This window comes from Accipiter gentilis, chromosome 29 (assembly GCF_929443795.1).
Source record: "Accipiter gentilis chromosome 29, bAccGen1.1, whole genome shotgun sequence".
In the NCBI taxonomy this organism is placed as follows: Eukaryota; Metazoa; Chordata; class Aves; order Accipitriformes; family Accipitridae; genus Astur; species Astur gentilis.
In genome coordinates this window covers 11038475-11056937 of record NC_064908.1, presented here as the reverse complement: position 1 = coordinate 11056937, position 18463 = coordinate 11038475, and the positions used below count along the sequence as shown (strand labels likewise).

Here is an 18463-nt window from a genome sequence, read left to right as displayed (position 1 = left end):
CAGTACATTCATCCCAGCCCCAGGCAGGAGAAGTGAGAAAGTCACACTTGGCTCTCCTCCCTCCCAGGCACCTGGGTGAGACAGGAGGATGTTTCTCTGCGTGCTTCTTGCACTTCTCTGGCAGGGGCGTTGTGTCTAGACAAGCAGACAGTGACCAGAGGGAACTGGAGCCTTCATGGTGAGGGACTGAGCTCCCCTGGGGACCAGAGCAGCTCCATGCCCACACCCTCATCCTTGAGTCTCTCTTGGAAGACATGCTACCAAACCCATGCGGGAACATGTAATATGACAGCATATTACATGCCTGGAACAGTGCTAGGGCAACTTCCCACTTACACATGCAGGTGCTGTAAGTCACATTTTGGTTTTAGTTTTTGTTAAAACTGAGTGCAAGACTTGAGACCGTTCCTCTTGCTACCATTAAGAGGTTTTTAGGGGAAGGACAGAGTTCCTTTCCTCGTGCACTTCCAAAATAAATAAAAAAAAGACACGGTTACATCTTCTTCCAACGCAATAGCAAAACAATGACATTCCCCTTCATTTCATATGAAGTGAAAAATGGGATGAAAATCTTTGTAACAGAGTTTTATTCATGACTATAGGTTTGGGTCTGAGACTGTATTGAAGAAACACAGGTGTGAATGAGTAACACATTGAACAGATGCTGATATACCTATTCTATGCTCTTCCAGTTCACTAAGCATTTCTTTTCTCCAACAGGAAAACAACAGAAATACAAGTAACGCGAGAGACCCACAAGAGGTATGTGCAGGTAGTGGATTGCAAAGCTCCCCCCACCCTGCTAGCAGCCAGCCCTATGCACTATGCTAAGGGATAAGCACCAAGAGCAGAGGAAACCACCCAGTTTCGTGGCTGGCTGACCTTGCTCAGCCCTGGAAGGTATCTTTTTGCAATCTATCCACTTCTAAAAGACTAATAACTCAGTACTAATACTGTACTACTCAATACTAACACTGGACTGGAATCTGCAACCTAGAACATGCATTCCTGTCTCATCTCCAGTCTCTTTCTCCAATTACCAGTCACTGCACTTGTCCTGAAATGCAATAAGCAGTGAGGCACAAGGAATTTTTGGAAGGCCATGGGTTGTATCCCAATGACTTATACATTGAACACAAGTTGCCTTTGCACATGATTTAATAGAAATGGAGGAGAGGGGGAACAGGATGGAGGCTTACCTGTCCTCTCCCTATCGCATCTTTCAGGGCTGCTTCAGGGCCATTTTAATCAGCTGCAGATGGATCCTGACTGCTGGCATGGATGTAAATCCAGGTGACTGAGCTAATACTCATGGAGTTACCAGACTGATTTAATGCCACAAAATAACTATTATATATTTAAAAGAAATTATTTTTTATTCTCATTAGGGACACTTTAATCTGGTTAAGATGAAACAGACACTGCCAACATAGCTTTTACCGTCTTTCTCTTCAGGTTTTAGCATAACTGAAGACCTGGCCCATGTTTGGCTTTGCATTCTTGCTTTCAAATCACCAACTCTTAGCAAGCAACAATCCTGCCATGGTCACTGCAGCCTTCTCCTTGTCACCATCGCCTCCAGCTGAGCCACCCAACCTGGAGCTCACCTACTCCCCAGGCAGCTTTGTCTGATCCTTAGCAATGCCTGGCCGTACAACACTTTGTTCAGCCTCTTGAGGAGGACAGTCAGTGGCAGGAGGGAAGTAGTAGGGGAAATAGGTTACCGGGACGGAGGTACACCTGGCTTGGCCAGCCAGCCTGTCCCCATGGCTGATGGTCACCCGGCACATGCCCATCATCCTGGCTGCCCCTGCTTCTCCCTTGGCCCTCTCCCCTCTGGAAGGCCAAGCAAATCACTCGGGTTGCTCCACGGTTGCCCAGCCGTTTGGGGTTTAACTAGATGAGAAAGCCAGAGCAGAGAGGGTGAAGAGGTAGGAGCTGAGGAAAGTAGAGGTGAGAGGAGAGTGAAGGTGAGAGGGTTAAGGGACATGTGGTTGGGGCAGTAGGAGGAAAAAAGAGGTGGGATACCTTGGCCCAGAACTGTATTCAATTCTCAATCATTTGTGGCCACATTTCTGGTTTGCAGATTAACACGCACGGCCCAGCTTAGCTGCACAGCCACTGGCAGGTAGCAGCTGAACTAATAAATCTCAACAGCCCTCACCTGGGTTCAAGCAGAACCACAGACTATTTCTGCATGATGTCTTCCAGTGTTCCTGATTCCAGGAGACCTAACCACCTATTTACTACACTGCCATGCATTTCCACTAAATAACAACTGGACTAATAAGGCCTCCTGGAAGGAAAGTTCAAGATGAGAACAGAGAAACTTCTTGGCTCTGAAGGACCTAGCTCAGGTCTCACAAGCCTGAAGCAACAACCTCTGTGGACTTAATATTTCTAGGAAGGTTAAACAGACCTACTGGGGACTAGTGAATAGGTGGGGCAGAGCAAATCCTTCCTCCTGGGACTGAGAGAAGCAGCTGGTTTTCCCTTGCACGGGGAGGTGTGTGGATGACTGCACTGAGAGCTTGGAGGTGAAGGGCAGACAGCTCCAGTCCTACAAAATTCCTTCTGCCTGAATGAAGGACACTAAGAAGCATTGATTTTTATTTTTTTTTTTTTCCTTTCAGGCACCTAAGCAAACAAAGAGTATGAGCCAATTAAATGTTAATGGGATTTATGATCTAAGTCGTATAGAGAATCTTGAAAAATCATACTTATTTCTTGTCACAGTAAGGTTCCTGCTATAGGAGAAAGCTTTTTCAACAGACTGGTACTCCAAACTAGAATGATGTAAATTGCATTTTAATTAAATGGAGCTTCTGCAACTATTTCAGCCTGTCAAATAAAACCTTAAGGGTTGTTTTTGATGTTTTTAAGAACCCCCTCTGAAATACTGGTTTTTATATCACTAATACAAAATGAGAAGTCCCACAAAATAAAAGGTCCTAATGGAACTAGGATTCAGTCAAAAGGTGTATACAAGCACACATTTGACCAGAGTATTTGTCACAACGAAAATAAATTGCTATGGAAGCACAAGATCTTAGGCGACTGCAGAATAACAACTATAAAATTCAGAAGAAGTACAGATGAGCAAGCAGGATAAAAACAGACAGTGAACAGAAGCCCAATGACTTAAAAAAACCCCAAAACACCACCACAAAGAAAAAGTTGTATTAGGTCAATTCTGGTTGCATTAGGCCAGTTCTGTTTTTCTGGGGGAGTTTGCTGCTCATTTATTTAAAATAACAAAAATATTTTAAAAGCGCTGTGCATGGTCTTTTTTCCTTTAATAAATAAAAGATCCTTTAAAAAATTAATAGTTCTTTATAATGGAAGCTTCTTGTTTCTGTTGCTTCTGCCAGCAGCTCTGATTTCACGTAACATGGTCCTCTTAGAGTCATGTCATCAAATATTCAGAGTAGGGTGGAGTCACTGCCTTCTGCAATTGCCTGAAGTCCCCAAGGCAGAAAGTGAATTCCTCCACCAAAGAGTAAATGAGCTCACGCAACTCTGCCCAAGCACAAAGCCGCCCTCTCCCAGGATCTACAGGATCTGGCTTCCTAGACAGAAGAAACAAATACCCAATTTCCTGGACCACATCAAAGACCTTTCTTTACGTCCTTTTCATTGCACCTCTGGGTTATCTGCTGTGGAGAATCCCACCTGAGCTCCCACCCTGCTTGAAACTGTGGTGTGAGACGATGCAGCTCTGCCTCCCCTCTGTCCCCAAAGCAAAGCTGTGCTGTACCACACCAATGGCAAAACTGTCACCTCCTTGCAGATGGTTAAATGCAACTTCTGCTACCTCCTTCTTTACAAGTTGCCCCTGCCAACCTCTCAAAAGGTATCTACACCCTGTTTTCATGTCAAAGACTTTTTACCAATGTCAGAGGCCGACAGCCTGAATCCCAGCTGGGTCGTGTTGTCCAGACTGCACAAAATTAGTCCTGAAGCTTCCAGCACCGCTAATGCAGTTTAGAGGTGCAATCCTCTGAATGAGAATAAAACTGCTTCTTTAAAGCTAGTTATTAAGGTTTTCATGAATTGCAACTCACACATTAATGATGTACCTACTAAGTCATCCCCTCAGATCTTTTTGGTACACGTATATCTGCTTATCATGGTTTCTGACTCTCTGGTCTACTCGGCTTTCTAGTCTGCTTCTATCCTCTGCCTAAACAAAATTAGGATGAATGAGGACTGTTAAGGGAAAATACATTTCACTGAATAATGAGTAATAAAGGGACAAAGAAGTCGATGCAATGAGTGTAACATGGTTCGTTTCCACAGTGGCAAGTGTGTGTACACACATTTGACAGGCATAACAGTGCAGCAAGAGACAGGAATAACATATTACCCCATGAAACTCCTAGAGAGAGATTCCAGCAAGAAGAAGACAAAGAAAGAGCAGAGTCAATGACAAACAGAAACATAAGGCTATACAGTGCACCCCATGCACATACAGATATGTGCTGGCAGATAATCCCATCCCCTGTCCCACACCCACCAACTCAATGTTCATAAAAATAAACAAGCAAGGAAGCAACAGATTGGCTATACAGCATATACCCACACATCCCCCCAGGGTGCCTCAGCCCTTTCGACTGACAAGCAGACAGGGCAAATATACCTTCATCCTCTTGACACTTAGGGAGATAATAACCTTGATTGTTTGGCAAATGCTGTTTGCTTTTTCAAAGAGCAGTGTGAAAGTCTGTGCATCTCAGCCACCTTTCTGTTGTTGAAAATTTTAAAATGCAATCTCTTTGCTGCTATTCATCAGCTATTTCTATTGAACAAGTACATTTTACACCTGGGGCTGATAAATTTTGATGACAAATTTGCTAGCTTGCTTTAAGCTCCTCTACTTCTATTTCCCTAAAGACTAAAACATGTCTGTATGTTTGTGGCATGTTTATCTCTAGAAAAAGCAAGGAATTTCTTTTTGAAATACATTGCTAAATGGAAGACATTTTATTATTATATCACCATCAGTATTACTAAAGTTTCTAGCATCTCACTGGAAGCCTTGTTTTAAAAGAATTTTTTTTTTTTTTAACTACAGTCAAGCACAGAATAGCTTCTAAAGAGCTACAAGCAGAAAGTAGACTGATAGCTAGTTGGAGAGGCTGAGAGGGATTTTATGAACCTTGCAGCAATGACTGATACCATCTTGTATGCCTAAACAAACATAGGCTGTTGCAATATTCCAGATGGAAGCGTTTCAGGGAGCTCTGTTTTTCCTATGGTTTCAGTGATATGTCTATTCAGCAAGAAGTTGATTCACATCACCTTCACTGGACACCAATGAGGTTAAGAACATGCATGAATTAAATCACACCCACTGAGTGGCAATCGTATATTCTTGCAAACAGAAAAACTGGTAACAGCCACATTAAATACATTTTTACAGTGACACTGATGAGTGACAGGACTGTAGTGTTTGCTAGAAAAAGCCCACTAACAAAACAACAAAGATTATCGAGTTTATTCTCCAAAAGCTCATTTTCAGGATTATCAAAATTCAGCAGGCTTGGTGCGTCCATCTGGTTTAACCAAACAATGCAGCTGAGCTAAGGACATGACTATCTACCCAACTGTCATATGAGCAGTCTGAGACTTGTTAGCATTCATAACTGGACTAGTAGGAACAGAGAGCAAGTCATCTCGTACAAATGACTGGATTTCCTGCTCTCAAGTTAGACCGGAGATACTGCAAGCATTCTCTGAATTGGACATCGACACTCACTGCCTGCTGAAACATGGACACGTAGCAGAGGTTAAAGTCATAAGAAAAATCACAGAAGAAATTCAAATTTTTCCAAGTCTCAGAAATAGGTTTGACTCACTTTAATCTGGGAGACAATAAATAGGCAGGCAGGTTTCTTTGCATTCAATTTCTGTAAATCCCTGCTCAATACTTACTCAAAGAGCATGTAAAATAGAAGCAGCTTGGGGCACACTATTATGAAGCACAGTCAGGGGATGTACAAGTAATTTATTTAGAGGCTGATGAGGTGCTGTTAGATATTCATGGCCCAATGTGAGCAGTAGAAAACCTGAGCACAGACTCAGAAAGATTAAAAATTATTCATTTCAATCCATAACTTGTCCAAAGGAAAAATCTTGTTCAAAGAGAAGATGTTTTAAAGGCAAACCCTGATGTTTGTCCTCACAGCACACAGAGTTGCTCTGAAGGGCTCACAAAATGCCCCTTCTCCCAGTCTGCCTTGAAAGTTTGAATTCTGAATGGAAAAGGGAAATTCTCAGTGAACCACAGGCTTGGGTAACATTGTTTTGCAAACTAATACTTGTGACTAATATTATTTTACTTTTATACCTCTCTTCAATTCAGAGGAGCTCTGTTTACTTGATAAACCTTTTTTTTAGTCAGTTTTTGCTTAACTCAGTCTGACCACATCCAGTTCTGAAAGATGTTATGCTAATATATTTCATGTGTGAAACTACGCCACACATATGATTAGTCAAGCTTAAAAAGCAGCCTCCTTTTGGATGTCAAATTTTAGGTAAGCAAGACATCCATCAGACCAGACCAGCAATTCCATTTCAAGGCAACCTTGCTTACAACAGAGCACTCAGCTACTCTGAAAAACAAATTTCTAATAAATAGGGACAAAGTCTTTAAAGAGGGCAGGACAGTGTCCCTTTGAAAAATTTATCTTGGACATGACCTGCTCCAAGGTCTAAATTCTTTGGTATAGGATTGGGCACAGAAAGCCCAGACCCCAGTATTGCCAAGTGCCACTCTTCAATTGGCTCAAAAAATCCTACCAACAATGTCAATCCCATCTCCTTCGTTCCATCCACTCCTTGGTCAAATTAGCTTAGACATCTTTATCCAGCATTTACTATGAAGAACAGAAGATCTAAAATACAAATCTCACAGGCTGAACGTGAAAGGAATTTTGACACCTCAGAAAATGAAATAATCCTGAGAAATATTCCAGGCCAATGTTACCAGAAAGGTCCCAGTAACTTTTTGTGCTGCAAGGGACATGGCAGTATTTTTCATCAGCAGTGCACGTAAGAGGAGCAATGGATATGGCCATCTGCCTAAAAATTACTGTCAGTCTAAAATATACAAGACACGCTTCTGCAGTTCCTTGACAAAGGTGAATACTTTTTCTCATTAGCAAGTAAAACACTGCTAATTTCTGCACCTTCTCTAATCATCATGTCAACAAACAGGTGAATGGAGTTTGGGCATGAGCTGCTAAATGTTCACTGTAATTACTCAAGGCTAATTTAGCAGAAGATTAAACTGACCAAGTCCTGTAGCCTGTTTCCAGGTCATCTCCTAGAATTTCTCAGGAAAACATTTGTAAGACAATTATTCTGTGGCACAGAGCTACACATGGAAATTTTCTTTCCATCATCCAACTCTGACCTCCCCAAGTTCCGAAGAACCCACATTGCTCTTCCTCTGGTCTCTTTTGAGAAAAATAAAAAGCTAACCATTTCATTTTTAAAAAGCAGTTCCTCTGTATCTCTTGCTCAAAATTCTCCATGACATTAAAGAAGCACATGGAACATTATTTAATGTCATAAATAGAGAGCTGTGACTGAGGGAGGGAACAATTAGCCTTAGAAGTTAAACTCTCTGGAAATGCAAGTACCCTGAATGAGAGAGGAGGAGGAGAGAGAAATACCAAAGGTATCTGAACTAGAAATATCCATCACTGTATAAATAATCTTTTGTAAAGAGTTCACTGAGTTATCAGCTGATTTCATTAACTATTTTTTCATAGGAAGAGCAATTTTTAAAACAATTGCCTGAAGACACTGGACTGCCACAAACTGTTACAAAGTGCCCTTGAAAAGAAGTTGGCCAAATGATCACAAAAATCTTGGCTTAATCTTTGAATGAACAGTGAACAGAGTCTCCCTAAAGCTGGGAGAATTTTCAAGAGATTCTACAACACAAATTTAGAGAACTTCCCCCGCCTCCCCCAACTATAAGATGATAAAGGGCAGAAATTGAACATTTTGCTGAGAAATGGAGCCATAAAAACTACGCTTCAACTAGCTCTGTGCCAGGGTGCTGCCTCCTCTGCAACTTATTTCCTAGAAATTGGGATGTTAAGGAAAATGTACTTACGAGAAGGCAAACGCCACCAAGGCCCCACTGACCACAATGAAGTCCAGGATATTCCACAGGTCACGGAAGTAGGAGCCAGGGTGGAGTAACAGCCCCAAGTCAATCATCTTCAGATGAAACACGTGAAAAGAAAGAGTTTTAATAAAACAAGTACCAAATCAACACGACCAAGGTACAGAGGAGTGTCCTTGATAAATGATCCTTCACAAATTCTTCTTCAGGGCTTCACAGCAGCAAGGCAACATCTAGATACTTAGTCAAGCTGCTCATCTCTAATAGGCACAGAGAGCTCTGTCAAAACTGAAGCTGAAGTCAATAAACCGTAACCAAAAGCATGAAAGACAAGAGTACTAGCCGCTACATGGGATTCTTTGCACAGACATGCATTAATTTATGGCAACAGCAATCTGTGTGTGAAACATCCAAATAGTTTAATTTTATTCTACTCCAATCCTACCAGATTAGTAGGAATTAACAACTGGCATAGGATATTACACAATAAAACACAAAGAGAGGATGGGAAGACCCACAGCAAAATGCAACAGTCAAAGAAATACACCTGCTCCGGAGCACTTGCTGAAAGATGCTGCTCAGTGTAGCAGCCTGGCTTGCTTCTGCACGAGACTGAGCCTCTCCTTGCAATGCTGCTAAAGATCTTCTACAGTTGAGTCTCAATGTGCATGCTAGACATTTTACGTTTCTGAGAGCCTACAACTGCCCATGTAAGGTTGCTTTCATCACATAGCTTCAAATCCTTCTACTGAACAAACAACGGAAAATCTGGTTTTTATTCTGCATCTCTTTTGCATCTTGCTCTGACATTAAAAAAGAACTCCATCATTTCCCCAAGAATAAATCCTGACTTTATTAGAACTGTGCTTTCTGGAAAGTCACTGTCTTAGCAAAACCTATCACTCTACTGAGTAAAGTAAAAAGATAACTCCTCAACTTTTTGAAACATGACAGACCAAGAATCAGTTGCTATTAATACTCCTGATCAGCATCAAAGGAAAAGGGAAGAATCGGATGTGTTTCAGTAAGGTCTATCAGCTCCTGTGTCCTTAGTTATGCACAGACATTTCTGCATCAGGCACTCACATTTCTTATCCTCTTACACAACCACAGCTACTAAAGATATCCTCATTTTCCTGCATAAAATGAGAGATTAAAGAAACCAGGAGAGCCGCTACAGAAAGGCATCCGTTGTGCACTGGCTACTTCTAAGTGCTGCTCCTGAGTTAAAGCTTTCCATCACCACCACCTTCCCAGGCACCCTGGGAGCTCTGTCATGCTCCAACCCTCTTCCTCCAGCTTCCCAGAAGCAGATGAGCGTAAATCTGAAAGGGGAGGTGAACCTTTCCGCTTGGAAAAATTCTTACCTTGATCACCATCTCAAAGGTAAAGACACCCGTAAATATATAATCCAAGTATTTCAGAGCCTAAATGGGAAAGAGAAATGCATATCAGGGGAGAGTATACACTGAAATAACCTGCACATGAGCAAAGAGTAAAAAGTCTTTTCTAGCAATGGTCTATTAGCTACAACAGGTTCATCTGATGGGAGGCTTTCAAATAGTTTAGGCACAAGCTTGAATCACCTGATTTAAAGGGCAACTTTTTTTCCAGTCCTTGCCAGACTGCAGTATGCAGGCCCATGCGTTGCTTCAGTGCACCTGCATATATGGCAGGTTTAAAAAGGGAAAATGGATATTTCAAATCGAAATATTTGAATAACCTTTCCTAAAGAGCTTATTTGCCAGCACCTGTGTAGCAGCCTGGGTTTCTCTTCTGCTGTAGCTGATGATAGTATTATTAAAGACCTTGGGAGAGTAAGAGAGTGATAAAATCCTTTTTGTAAAACTGATTCCACAGTTATTAAAGGAAGAGGAAGAGAGATTGCTCGTAGCTACTTCAGCTCATTACTGATATAAGGATTTGTGGATCCTCCTCTGGAAAAAGCTAATACTGACCACGTTCAGAAGCAGGAGGCCAGGCCAGGCAATTCCTGCTGTAACCTGGTCTGCTGACTTGTGCTCTGAAGCAATTCAGTTCCTTAATCTGTTTAAGGGGTGGATGAACACAGATCCCTCAGTACATGTCCTGGTAAATGCAATATCAGTCCATTCAAATATCTATAGATCTCCTAAATTTTAACATAATTCTGTGGATGGGATGCACCTACTCACAGTCAGATTCATATGATTATATATAGCAAACGAATATTAAGACAATATAAATATCACATGATATCCACATACTGCAACTATCTACACTGAGGAGTCCAAAACTAGGCAACTGCATCTTGCAATTTCTATACATAATCTTCAGTTCTGTAGACTCTCTGTTGTCCACGTAACTGTAACCAGCTCTGTGCCAATGTCCTCATGTGAATGTGCTTGAAAATAGACACCCGGCTATCTGCTTCATGAACTCTCCTGGGCTGCATGCTCTCATGTAAAAGGTTGCGCACTCCTACTTCTGCTCTTAACAGCACCCATCTATAAAGTCTCCGAGTTTGGTTTGACAGCCATAGATAAGTAGATTTGCTACTAATTCTAAGAGATTGCTACCATGCCCCACTAAGATAAAAAGCCTGGTTTTAGTTCCTCAGGCTCTGCTCTAGCAGGAGCAGGAGATCTTAGGACAATGTCAGCCCTGGCATGTGACTGGGGAAGCCTTTCCCACTGCTGAATGGTGTGTAAGCTTTGCAGGCTTCTTCCACATAAGTCACACCAGCCAAGCAACCAGTGATTCCCACGTTCTCAAACTTGGATGTGGTTGAAGCACAAGAAAGGGACAGGAATTGTGAGCATTTTGATAGTGGGTTTTCTTCATAGTAGCTTGTATGGGGCTATGTTTTGGATTTGTGCTTGTGTTGATAATGCAGGGATGTTTTTGGTACTGCTGAGCAGTGCTTACACAGTGTCAAGGCCTTTTCTGCTCCCCACCCCACCCCACCAGCGAGCAGGCTGGGGGGGCACAAGGAGTCAGAAGGGGACACAGCCAGGACAGCTGACCCCAACTGACCCAAGGGACATTCCAGACCATAGGACGTCATGCTCAGCATACAGAGCTGGGGGAAGAAGAAGGAAGGGGGAGATGTTCAGAGTGATGGCATTTGTCTTCCCAAGTCACCGTTAGGTGTGATGGAGCCCTGCTTTCCTGCAGATGGCTGAACACCTGCCTGCCCATGGGAAGTGGGGAATGAATTCCTTGTTTTCCTTTGCTTGCACGTGCGGCTTTTGCTTTACTTATTAAACTGTCTTTATCTCAACCCACCAGCTTTCTCACTTTTACTCTTCCGATTGTCTCCCCCATCCCATAGCGGGGGAGTCAGTGAGCAGCTGTGTGGGGCTTAGTTGCCAGCTGGGGTTAAACCATGACATAGTAAACCAGCTAATTTGAGGATGCTATTAAAGAAAGCTCCAGTTTTGTACTTGCCAGTGCACCGTGTTATCCTTTGGAGATGGGAACTGACATGCCATGTGCATAACTTCTGGGAGAAGTAGGACAACTTTATTCTAGCCACGTTGGTTGGTACTCACATCGTTCCTCGGTGACTCGGCTTGGACAGGGTCTTCTGCAGCCAGGGCAATGCTGCTGAGGGCTATAACTATGAGGATGACCATCTCGAAATAGCGCAGGTTGACAATGTAGTGGAACAGACGCCGAATCCTGCAAGCAACATAAGCACATAGAAGGGCTATTGCAGGTTCCTGTAAGTCATGTGCAGTGGTATGAAAGACTGGCAGAAGAACAACGTTCATCAGGAATATCACCTTTAGGATTCCTATTACAATAATGGTAAGAAAATAAGAACCAGGATCAATGGCTTTAAACTCCAGTTTGCAACAGATCTGTGGTGAGATTTAAAGACATTTAACATCTCTGCAGTGGTCTCTACCCCCTCTGCAAAGCAATGACATATATTTATCTGTCAAAAGGGCATTGAGAGCTTTCAAGCATTCAGACTCCATTCTACAAATTATGTTTATATACTCCCCCATCCTTTTCACTTTGAACTTAATAGGCTGGAGTCCTGTGCGTTCAAAACTAGGTTTGAAATCCTTTTAATATCAACTAATCCCTTTAAAATTGAGATATATGCTATACACTTTGAGACTCTTAGCTGAAACTGGCTTCATAACTATGAGTATTACTTCTACCAGTCTCTCTCTTGCCAAGTACCTCTGTCTGCACTTATATTCTAAGATATGCTTTATAAGCTGCACAAATACTTTACAGTAATATATTTGATTACTTTAACCTAATCTTTTTCTTCACAAATTGTGTCCAAAAAAAGTGACAAATGCTTCAATTCCTAAGCAATGCAAAACTATTCAGAAATTTCAGCCAATAACTGTATCTGACCACAATTCACAAGTACTTAACTGCACAGAGAACTCTACAATTGCACCATATTTGTCAGCTGAATAAAAGACTTAGGTTCTGCCTGAGAATCAAATTATACGTGTAACTTGCCAACAACCTTGTTATCTCAGAACGTAATTCAGTTACTATATCACATTTTCTCTAAGCAAATATCTGAACAGTTAGAATTAAAATTTATTTTTCACATCTACTTATATATTCTTTTTCTCTGGATTGCTAGTGGATTCAGAATGAAAAAGAGTTACAAATAGCAAGGAAACATATTTGATACAAAATAAGATGAAGAAAACTGCTTTTGTGGATCCCTTAACTCTGGTTATCAATCTGACAGAAGAATATTATCATCTATGTGCTCCATGAATCCCTAGAAGTGAAAGGCAACATTTTCAGTAACATTTGTAACTGTAATTCTTGCATCAAACTCAATTCATCAAAGAAATAAGTCCCTATTTTTAAATCTTCATCATTCATAACCAGCACTGAGATGTGGGAGCATTTGTAAACTGCCAGTAGTGCTGAGAAATCATTTTAAATGCATGTCTGCTTTAAGAGGGTGATGGCTCTTGGAAAGTAATACATTTCATTTATGCTTCTCAGAACTGTTTTGCCCACTAGCAGCAGCCGGGTCATGCATCCCCAGCGGGGCTTGGAAGGGAGATAGTTAGCAACAGATGTGGTGAAAACCTTCATACCCCAGAAAGCAGAAAGACCTCTCTTGAGAATTAGCACCAGCCAAAACACCTGAGGGGATCCAGCTGGGTCTGCATCTTGCCCAGAGGAAGAAAAACAAGTTGCTGACATTCGAGTTTGGTCTTCGTCTTGTTATTTCCTCTTGGCCCTGTGTTATAATACATCTCTCCCAGTGAACTTTGTTTTTAAAATGGTCTTTTAGTACAGTTTTGGGGGGAGGAGGGAGCGTGCTGGAGAAAACTGTAAGATGACTGAAACAACATAGCAAATCCTGGAGTATGAGCCTCAGAAGGTCATAACTGTAGGATGAGGTGAGAGAAGACAAGCATACGTATGAAAAAAAGAAAAGCGTTGCTGCTTCTCTGTCTGCCCAGTGCACTCCTCAGCTCAGACCCTTCTGGGCTTGGGACCATCTAGCTTTCCACTCTGCAATACTGCCTTTAGCAGACATTTTGCAGCTAACACTCATTTTTGGTGATCACTCCACAAAAAAAAAAGACTTGAGCTACCAAATATTAGGGAAATACTGTTTCCTTATCAACCAGACAGGGTCCAAGCCCCATAATTCAAATTTGACCCAGAAAGCATAATTACATTATAAGTGCACCTCATCTAATGCTCTGCCCTTGCCTTAGCTGCCTTCTACATGAATCCAAAGGACATGTTGCCTTATTTGAAATAGCACAATGCTATCACAGTATTCTGAAAAGGGGAAACTTTCTGGGCTTTTGGCTAAGTTACCCTAAAGCATCCTGAGGTCTACCTGGCAGCTGGCTGCAGAAGGCAAAGGGGAAACACAAGTGCCTCTCTTGTGGGTTTGAGACAGAAGGGGCATGTCTTGAGTCTTCAGTTCATTTCCTTTGGAGATGGGATTAGATGAGCAGTAGTTTGGGGTCATTCTCCCTCACAGCTGGCATTGAGAGATAGTCTCTGACTTCTCCCACTGATGAATTCCTTCTGTGCTCATAGCTGTATCACCTTGGAGCATGCAGGGCTGTAGCCTGAACTACACAGGTGGCACTTGTGTTTAAAGAAAGTATTCAGCCTGCCTACTGTCCCAGGGTGCCAGACCATGGCTTCCATCACAGATGCATTTTTGATATCAAAGATGAGTACACAGAGCAGCCCATTTTGTTCCACCGACTGCACAGGCAGCCATGACGTCACAGTCCTGAGTAGCAGGAGGTGTGGAAGCACTCATTCTTCTCTTCAATCAAGTTGCCAAAGGAAGGGCCTGAGTTCACCTTAGGAATCTGAGCATGCAGAGTACAACCTGAGAGATTAACGTCTAGGATCTACAACAAGCCTACCTGAGCCAGAGAGAAAGGATCACATCTGCTCCTAGCAGATCTCTGGGTTGGCAGAAGTTTCAAACGCCCTCCGTTGCCCTAAGTTATTGCTTAAAATGACTCACAGGCCTTCATGCTACAATTATTACAACCCCTGCTGCTCTTGTCTAGTCCTGCAGCCCTTTAGAGCGACACATTCAGTATTTACAGGCTTTGAGTACAAAGCTCCCCATGAGGCAGAGATGCCTGAAGTGGAAGAAATGCTGTAATCCCAACAGATCCCACAAGCTGTACTCTTAGCCTTAGCAAATGAAAAATATTCACTTTTTCCCAGAAGTTCTAAGTTTTCAATGATGCGACAGTACTAGTAAAGAAAGACCATGAATTCCAGCTGAGGAACCTGCAATTATTTGCTGACATAAAAAACAGCCCCCAAGCTGCATCTTCCAGCGATAGTCCCTACTCCCAGCCTTTATTGGTCTATGACTGAGCAAAAAACTGCCCACCTGACTGTCAGCAGGGCAGTTAGGAAGGGTCTGCCTAAAGCATCATCTCTTCCCTGTCCTGGCAACCTATTCCGCCAGGAAAGCCCAGCTGAAAGGCAGCATCTGGTCCACAGCCTACCTAAGCTTTTGTTTAATTTCTCAATGTGTTTGACTGGCAGAGTTGAAGATCAAGCTAATGTTATTGCTTTGAATACCCATGCGTGAAGTACCTGTAACCCATAAGTGGTATTACAGAGTCAGAGGACTTACGGATTTGTAGGACTTAGGATAAACATGGAACTGTAAGGCAAGATTGGTTTAGGCCCATTTTTCGTCAAGTCATCAACGTCTTTCTTCTCCTCTGCTTTACTTTCAAATTCAACGTTGTTCACTGAAATGTGAATTTAAGGAAACAGAAATGAGAGAGTTAAAAATGTATCTGCACCCTTCACACAGCAGGCTGCCTGCAACAGCTGGATATGCAAACAATGCAGCTGGGATAGCAAACAGCCTTTGAATATGTTGATTAAATGTGATGAACAATCATTTGATTATTATCACTGCTATTTACTACAGTATGTTATACACTGCAATTATACTCCTTAACTGCTGCACTGATGAGCAATATATCAGAAATGGACAGGAAATGAAGATGCCCAATGCAGACAAACAAAGAAACCTTACACTTATTTATACAAGAGCTGCCAAACTGGGGATGGAAATCCCATTCCAAATATCATAGATTATTAAGGAGAGAGGATCAGCTAGGGATCCTTGGAAAGAAAAAAAGACAGTAAGACTAACCAACTGCATAATTCTGTATCTTCTCCCATAGATCAGTAGCACAATTGGCTTTGGAATGTGTAAAAGAGCAAATTCATAGATAAGCTTTAATAATTTGGGTGCTAAGACTGCTGAACTTCCCAGCATTAGGAACAGAAACTTGGAAGGGACTTCTTGGACCCCCTAGCTCTGTGCCTGCACAGTGCATCCCAGTTTTGGCAGGGCTCCCCATGTATAAAGTTGTCGAACTCCATCTCACATCAGGTTTTCAACTCAAGTGACCCCCTTGTAGAAGACTGTTCTGAACTTCACTCCCAAAGGTTAGAAATACATTCTCTAATTTCGTTCACTTGCAGTGGGTTTATAGGATAATGTACTTAAGACAATTTCCACTATATGAACTAGAAAACATTTTATGCTGCAAATTCTTAGACAGATATATATACTTGTCTATTAATTCACAGAACCTAGAATGCAAAAACCTCACCCACTTATAATGTGTTAGGTGCAGGGTTTTATTACTTTTTGCTTTATTTTGTAATAAAATGACATTATTTTGTGAGTGACATGTTCAATAAAGTCCTTATTTTATCTCAAGCCAGATAACACAGGAAATGGTCAAGAAAGAGAGAGGTTGATAAATTGTGATTGACAGGAATTCAGTATTGCAATACAGTAAAACTACAATTTAAGAAAAAAGAAGAAAGAAGAAAAGAAAAAAAACCCAACCAAGTCTTGTGTGACTGACAACACAGTGAAAAAGCATGCAGAGAAACCCCTAGTTTTTGGCTGTGCCTCTCGGAAAGCAGAGTCCTGACAGCCTGCAATCTAATGTGGACCTTTTAGATTTCACACTGCAATCCCCATTGGCACCCCCATCTCTCAAGACTTCTCGAGGCTGTGCCAACACTGCCAGGGATGAGCCACAAGCTGGTCGGAACAGGCTGGTGTCCGGGTGGCTGCAGAGCAAACCATGGGCACAATGAGCTCGGGACTGTCTGCAAAACAGTGTAAATCTATGCTGATAGACCCAAGGCACAGAGCTCTGGAAAAGGACAAGCTGGGGTGGATCTGCTGAAACTGAGATGCAGAGGATTGCAAGAAGCTCTAAAATGACATGGCCTGCAGGAACCCAAAGCACCAGGGTCACATGATGGATGCTGTTGATGGCTGTGCAGCCATCAAAGACCTGCTGCTGCACAGTGGCGTCAGCTAATAAGCCAAGAAGTGTGAATTCAGACTGTGGGCTTGAATGCAATACCCATTCTGTCCTTTGCTGAGGGGTCTGTGGCCAGTCAGGCCCCTGAGACACCAGAGGAACCACAGCACAGCACTGCTGGAGCAGGAGCTTGAAAGCACGGCAGCAGAGGAAGGTGATAAAGCAGAGGAGCTACTCTCATGCTCACAACAAGGTCTTGACCGGTTTGCTGCAGAAGCTGCTTATTTTGCTGAACCCATTTGGGGTTCCTGCAGGCTGCATGAACTGTAGAGCCTATATCAACAAGTTCTCCTGTCCACCTATTGCAAGAATGCTGGTGGCCAGGAGAGCCCCCATCACGCAGTGGGTGCTGCTGGCTCCTTGGAAAGTTAGCTCCTTCCTGGCAATTTCACAGCAAAAAAGCAGGGGGACAAAGGCACTCACTTGGTATGACAGTGGTTTCCCCCGGTGGGGCAGTGATAGTGACAGGGATGTTCACAGTGGTGGTTTTGTCCAGAGGTGGCTGAATCATCCGTGTCACATTCTTCTGGTTGTCAGCATCTTCTGGCTGCTCTGGCACTTTCTGCAGATAGGTGCTGGGAAGGGTGTGCACAGGGACACTCACACTTCCACTAGCCTCAATCTCACACTGGTTCTCCCTAAGGTAGAAAAGCATATTTTATTAAACACGGCCCAAGGAGGATTCAGAGAACATATGTACCCTGATGCTGCACTTCTTGCTAGGTTTCATAAGACTGTTTTCTTCATGGAAGTCCTTTGCAGAAAAGTCACAGACTGCAGGACAACTTACTGATAGCACAGTATGTGACCTTCTTCTCTGTGACCTTCTGAACCAACATCCAAACACAACATGAAGAACAACTGTGCTACTGAACGTCACTCTATTGAATTTAACAAGACTCGGAAGTGAGGTTCATAAGCAAGGACGACATGGCACTTGTGTCTAACAGTGACATTAGCTTTGCAGCATCAGCTGGTTTCTGAATGAAGTCTGACGTTCTGTTTCTTAATATTCTCCTGAGGCCTTATTTAAATTTGATGATTCTCTTTTTCCAGTCCTAAACCACTCTGTAATGTTGCTGTAAGCAGCTAAATAGCTTCTGCATTCCTCTGCAGCAGTGGCTATATTTCAGTGAAGAGGAAAGTGGGTTTGTGCACATGATCAAACTAAACAGTATGCAAAGTGTTTTGAAATCCATCTGAAAGGAAGATAATATAGGCAGGAAAATTATTATCTCAGTGCCACTCACAGCTCTCCATGGTGACATGAACTCTATTCTAAAGAATCCCAGTGAAATTTCTTTTCCATCAGACTAATAAAGCTGAAAAGGCAATCTATCCTTCTTTATTAACTACTCTAAATGCTTCACGAGTACCATTTTTCTCACTTGACTTACATAAGAATTAAACCAAATGGGGTACATGATTGTTCTTAATGGAAGAAGCCACGTGCTGTAACAACTGGTGATGCAGCTGA

At 42.4% G+C, this 18463-nt stretch overlaps 1 protein-coding gene across 5 annotated transcripts in view; it reads right to left on the bottom strand.

Annotated features, from left to right (window-relative positions):
- Window positions 1–18463, bottom strand: part of CACNA1B (calcium voltage-gated channel subunit alpha1 B) — a 308635-nt gene that overhangs the window by 65320 nt on the left and 224852 nt on the right. For all 5 annotated transcript variants that reach the window (XM_049832551.1, XM_049832549.1, XM_049832547.1 and 2 more), the window contains 5 exons: window positions 17410–17624; window positions 15255–15375; window positions 11674–11803; window positions 9508–9567; window positions 8129–8235 (listed from right to left, as the gene is read on the bottom strand). In XM_049832551.1, coding sequence (XP_049688508.1) covers window positions 8129–8235; window positions 9508–9567; window positions 11674–11803; window positions 15255–15375; window positions 17410–17624 — 633 coding nt within the window. The remainder of the gene's footprint in view (window positions 1–8128; window positions 8236–9507; window positions 9568–11673; window positions 11804–15254; window positions 15376–17409; window positions 17625–18463) is intronic.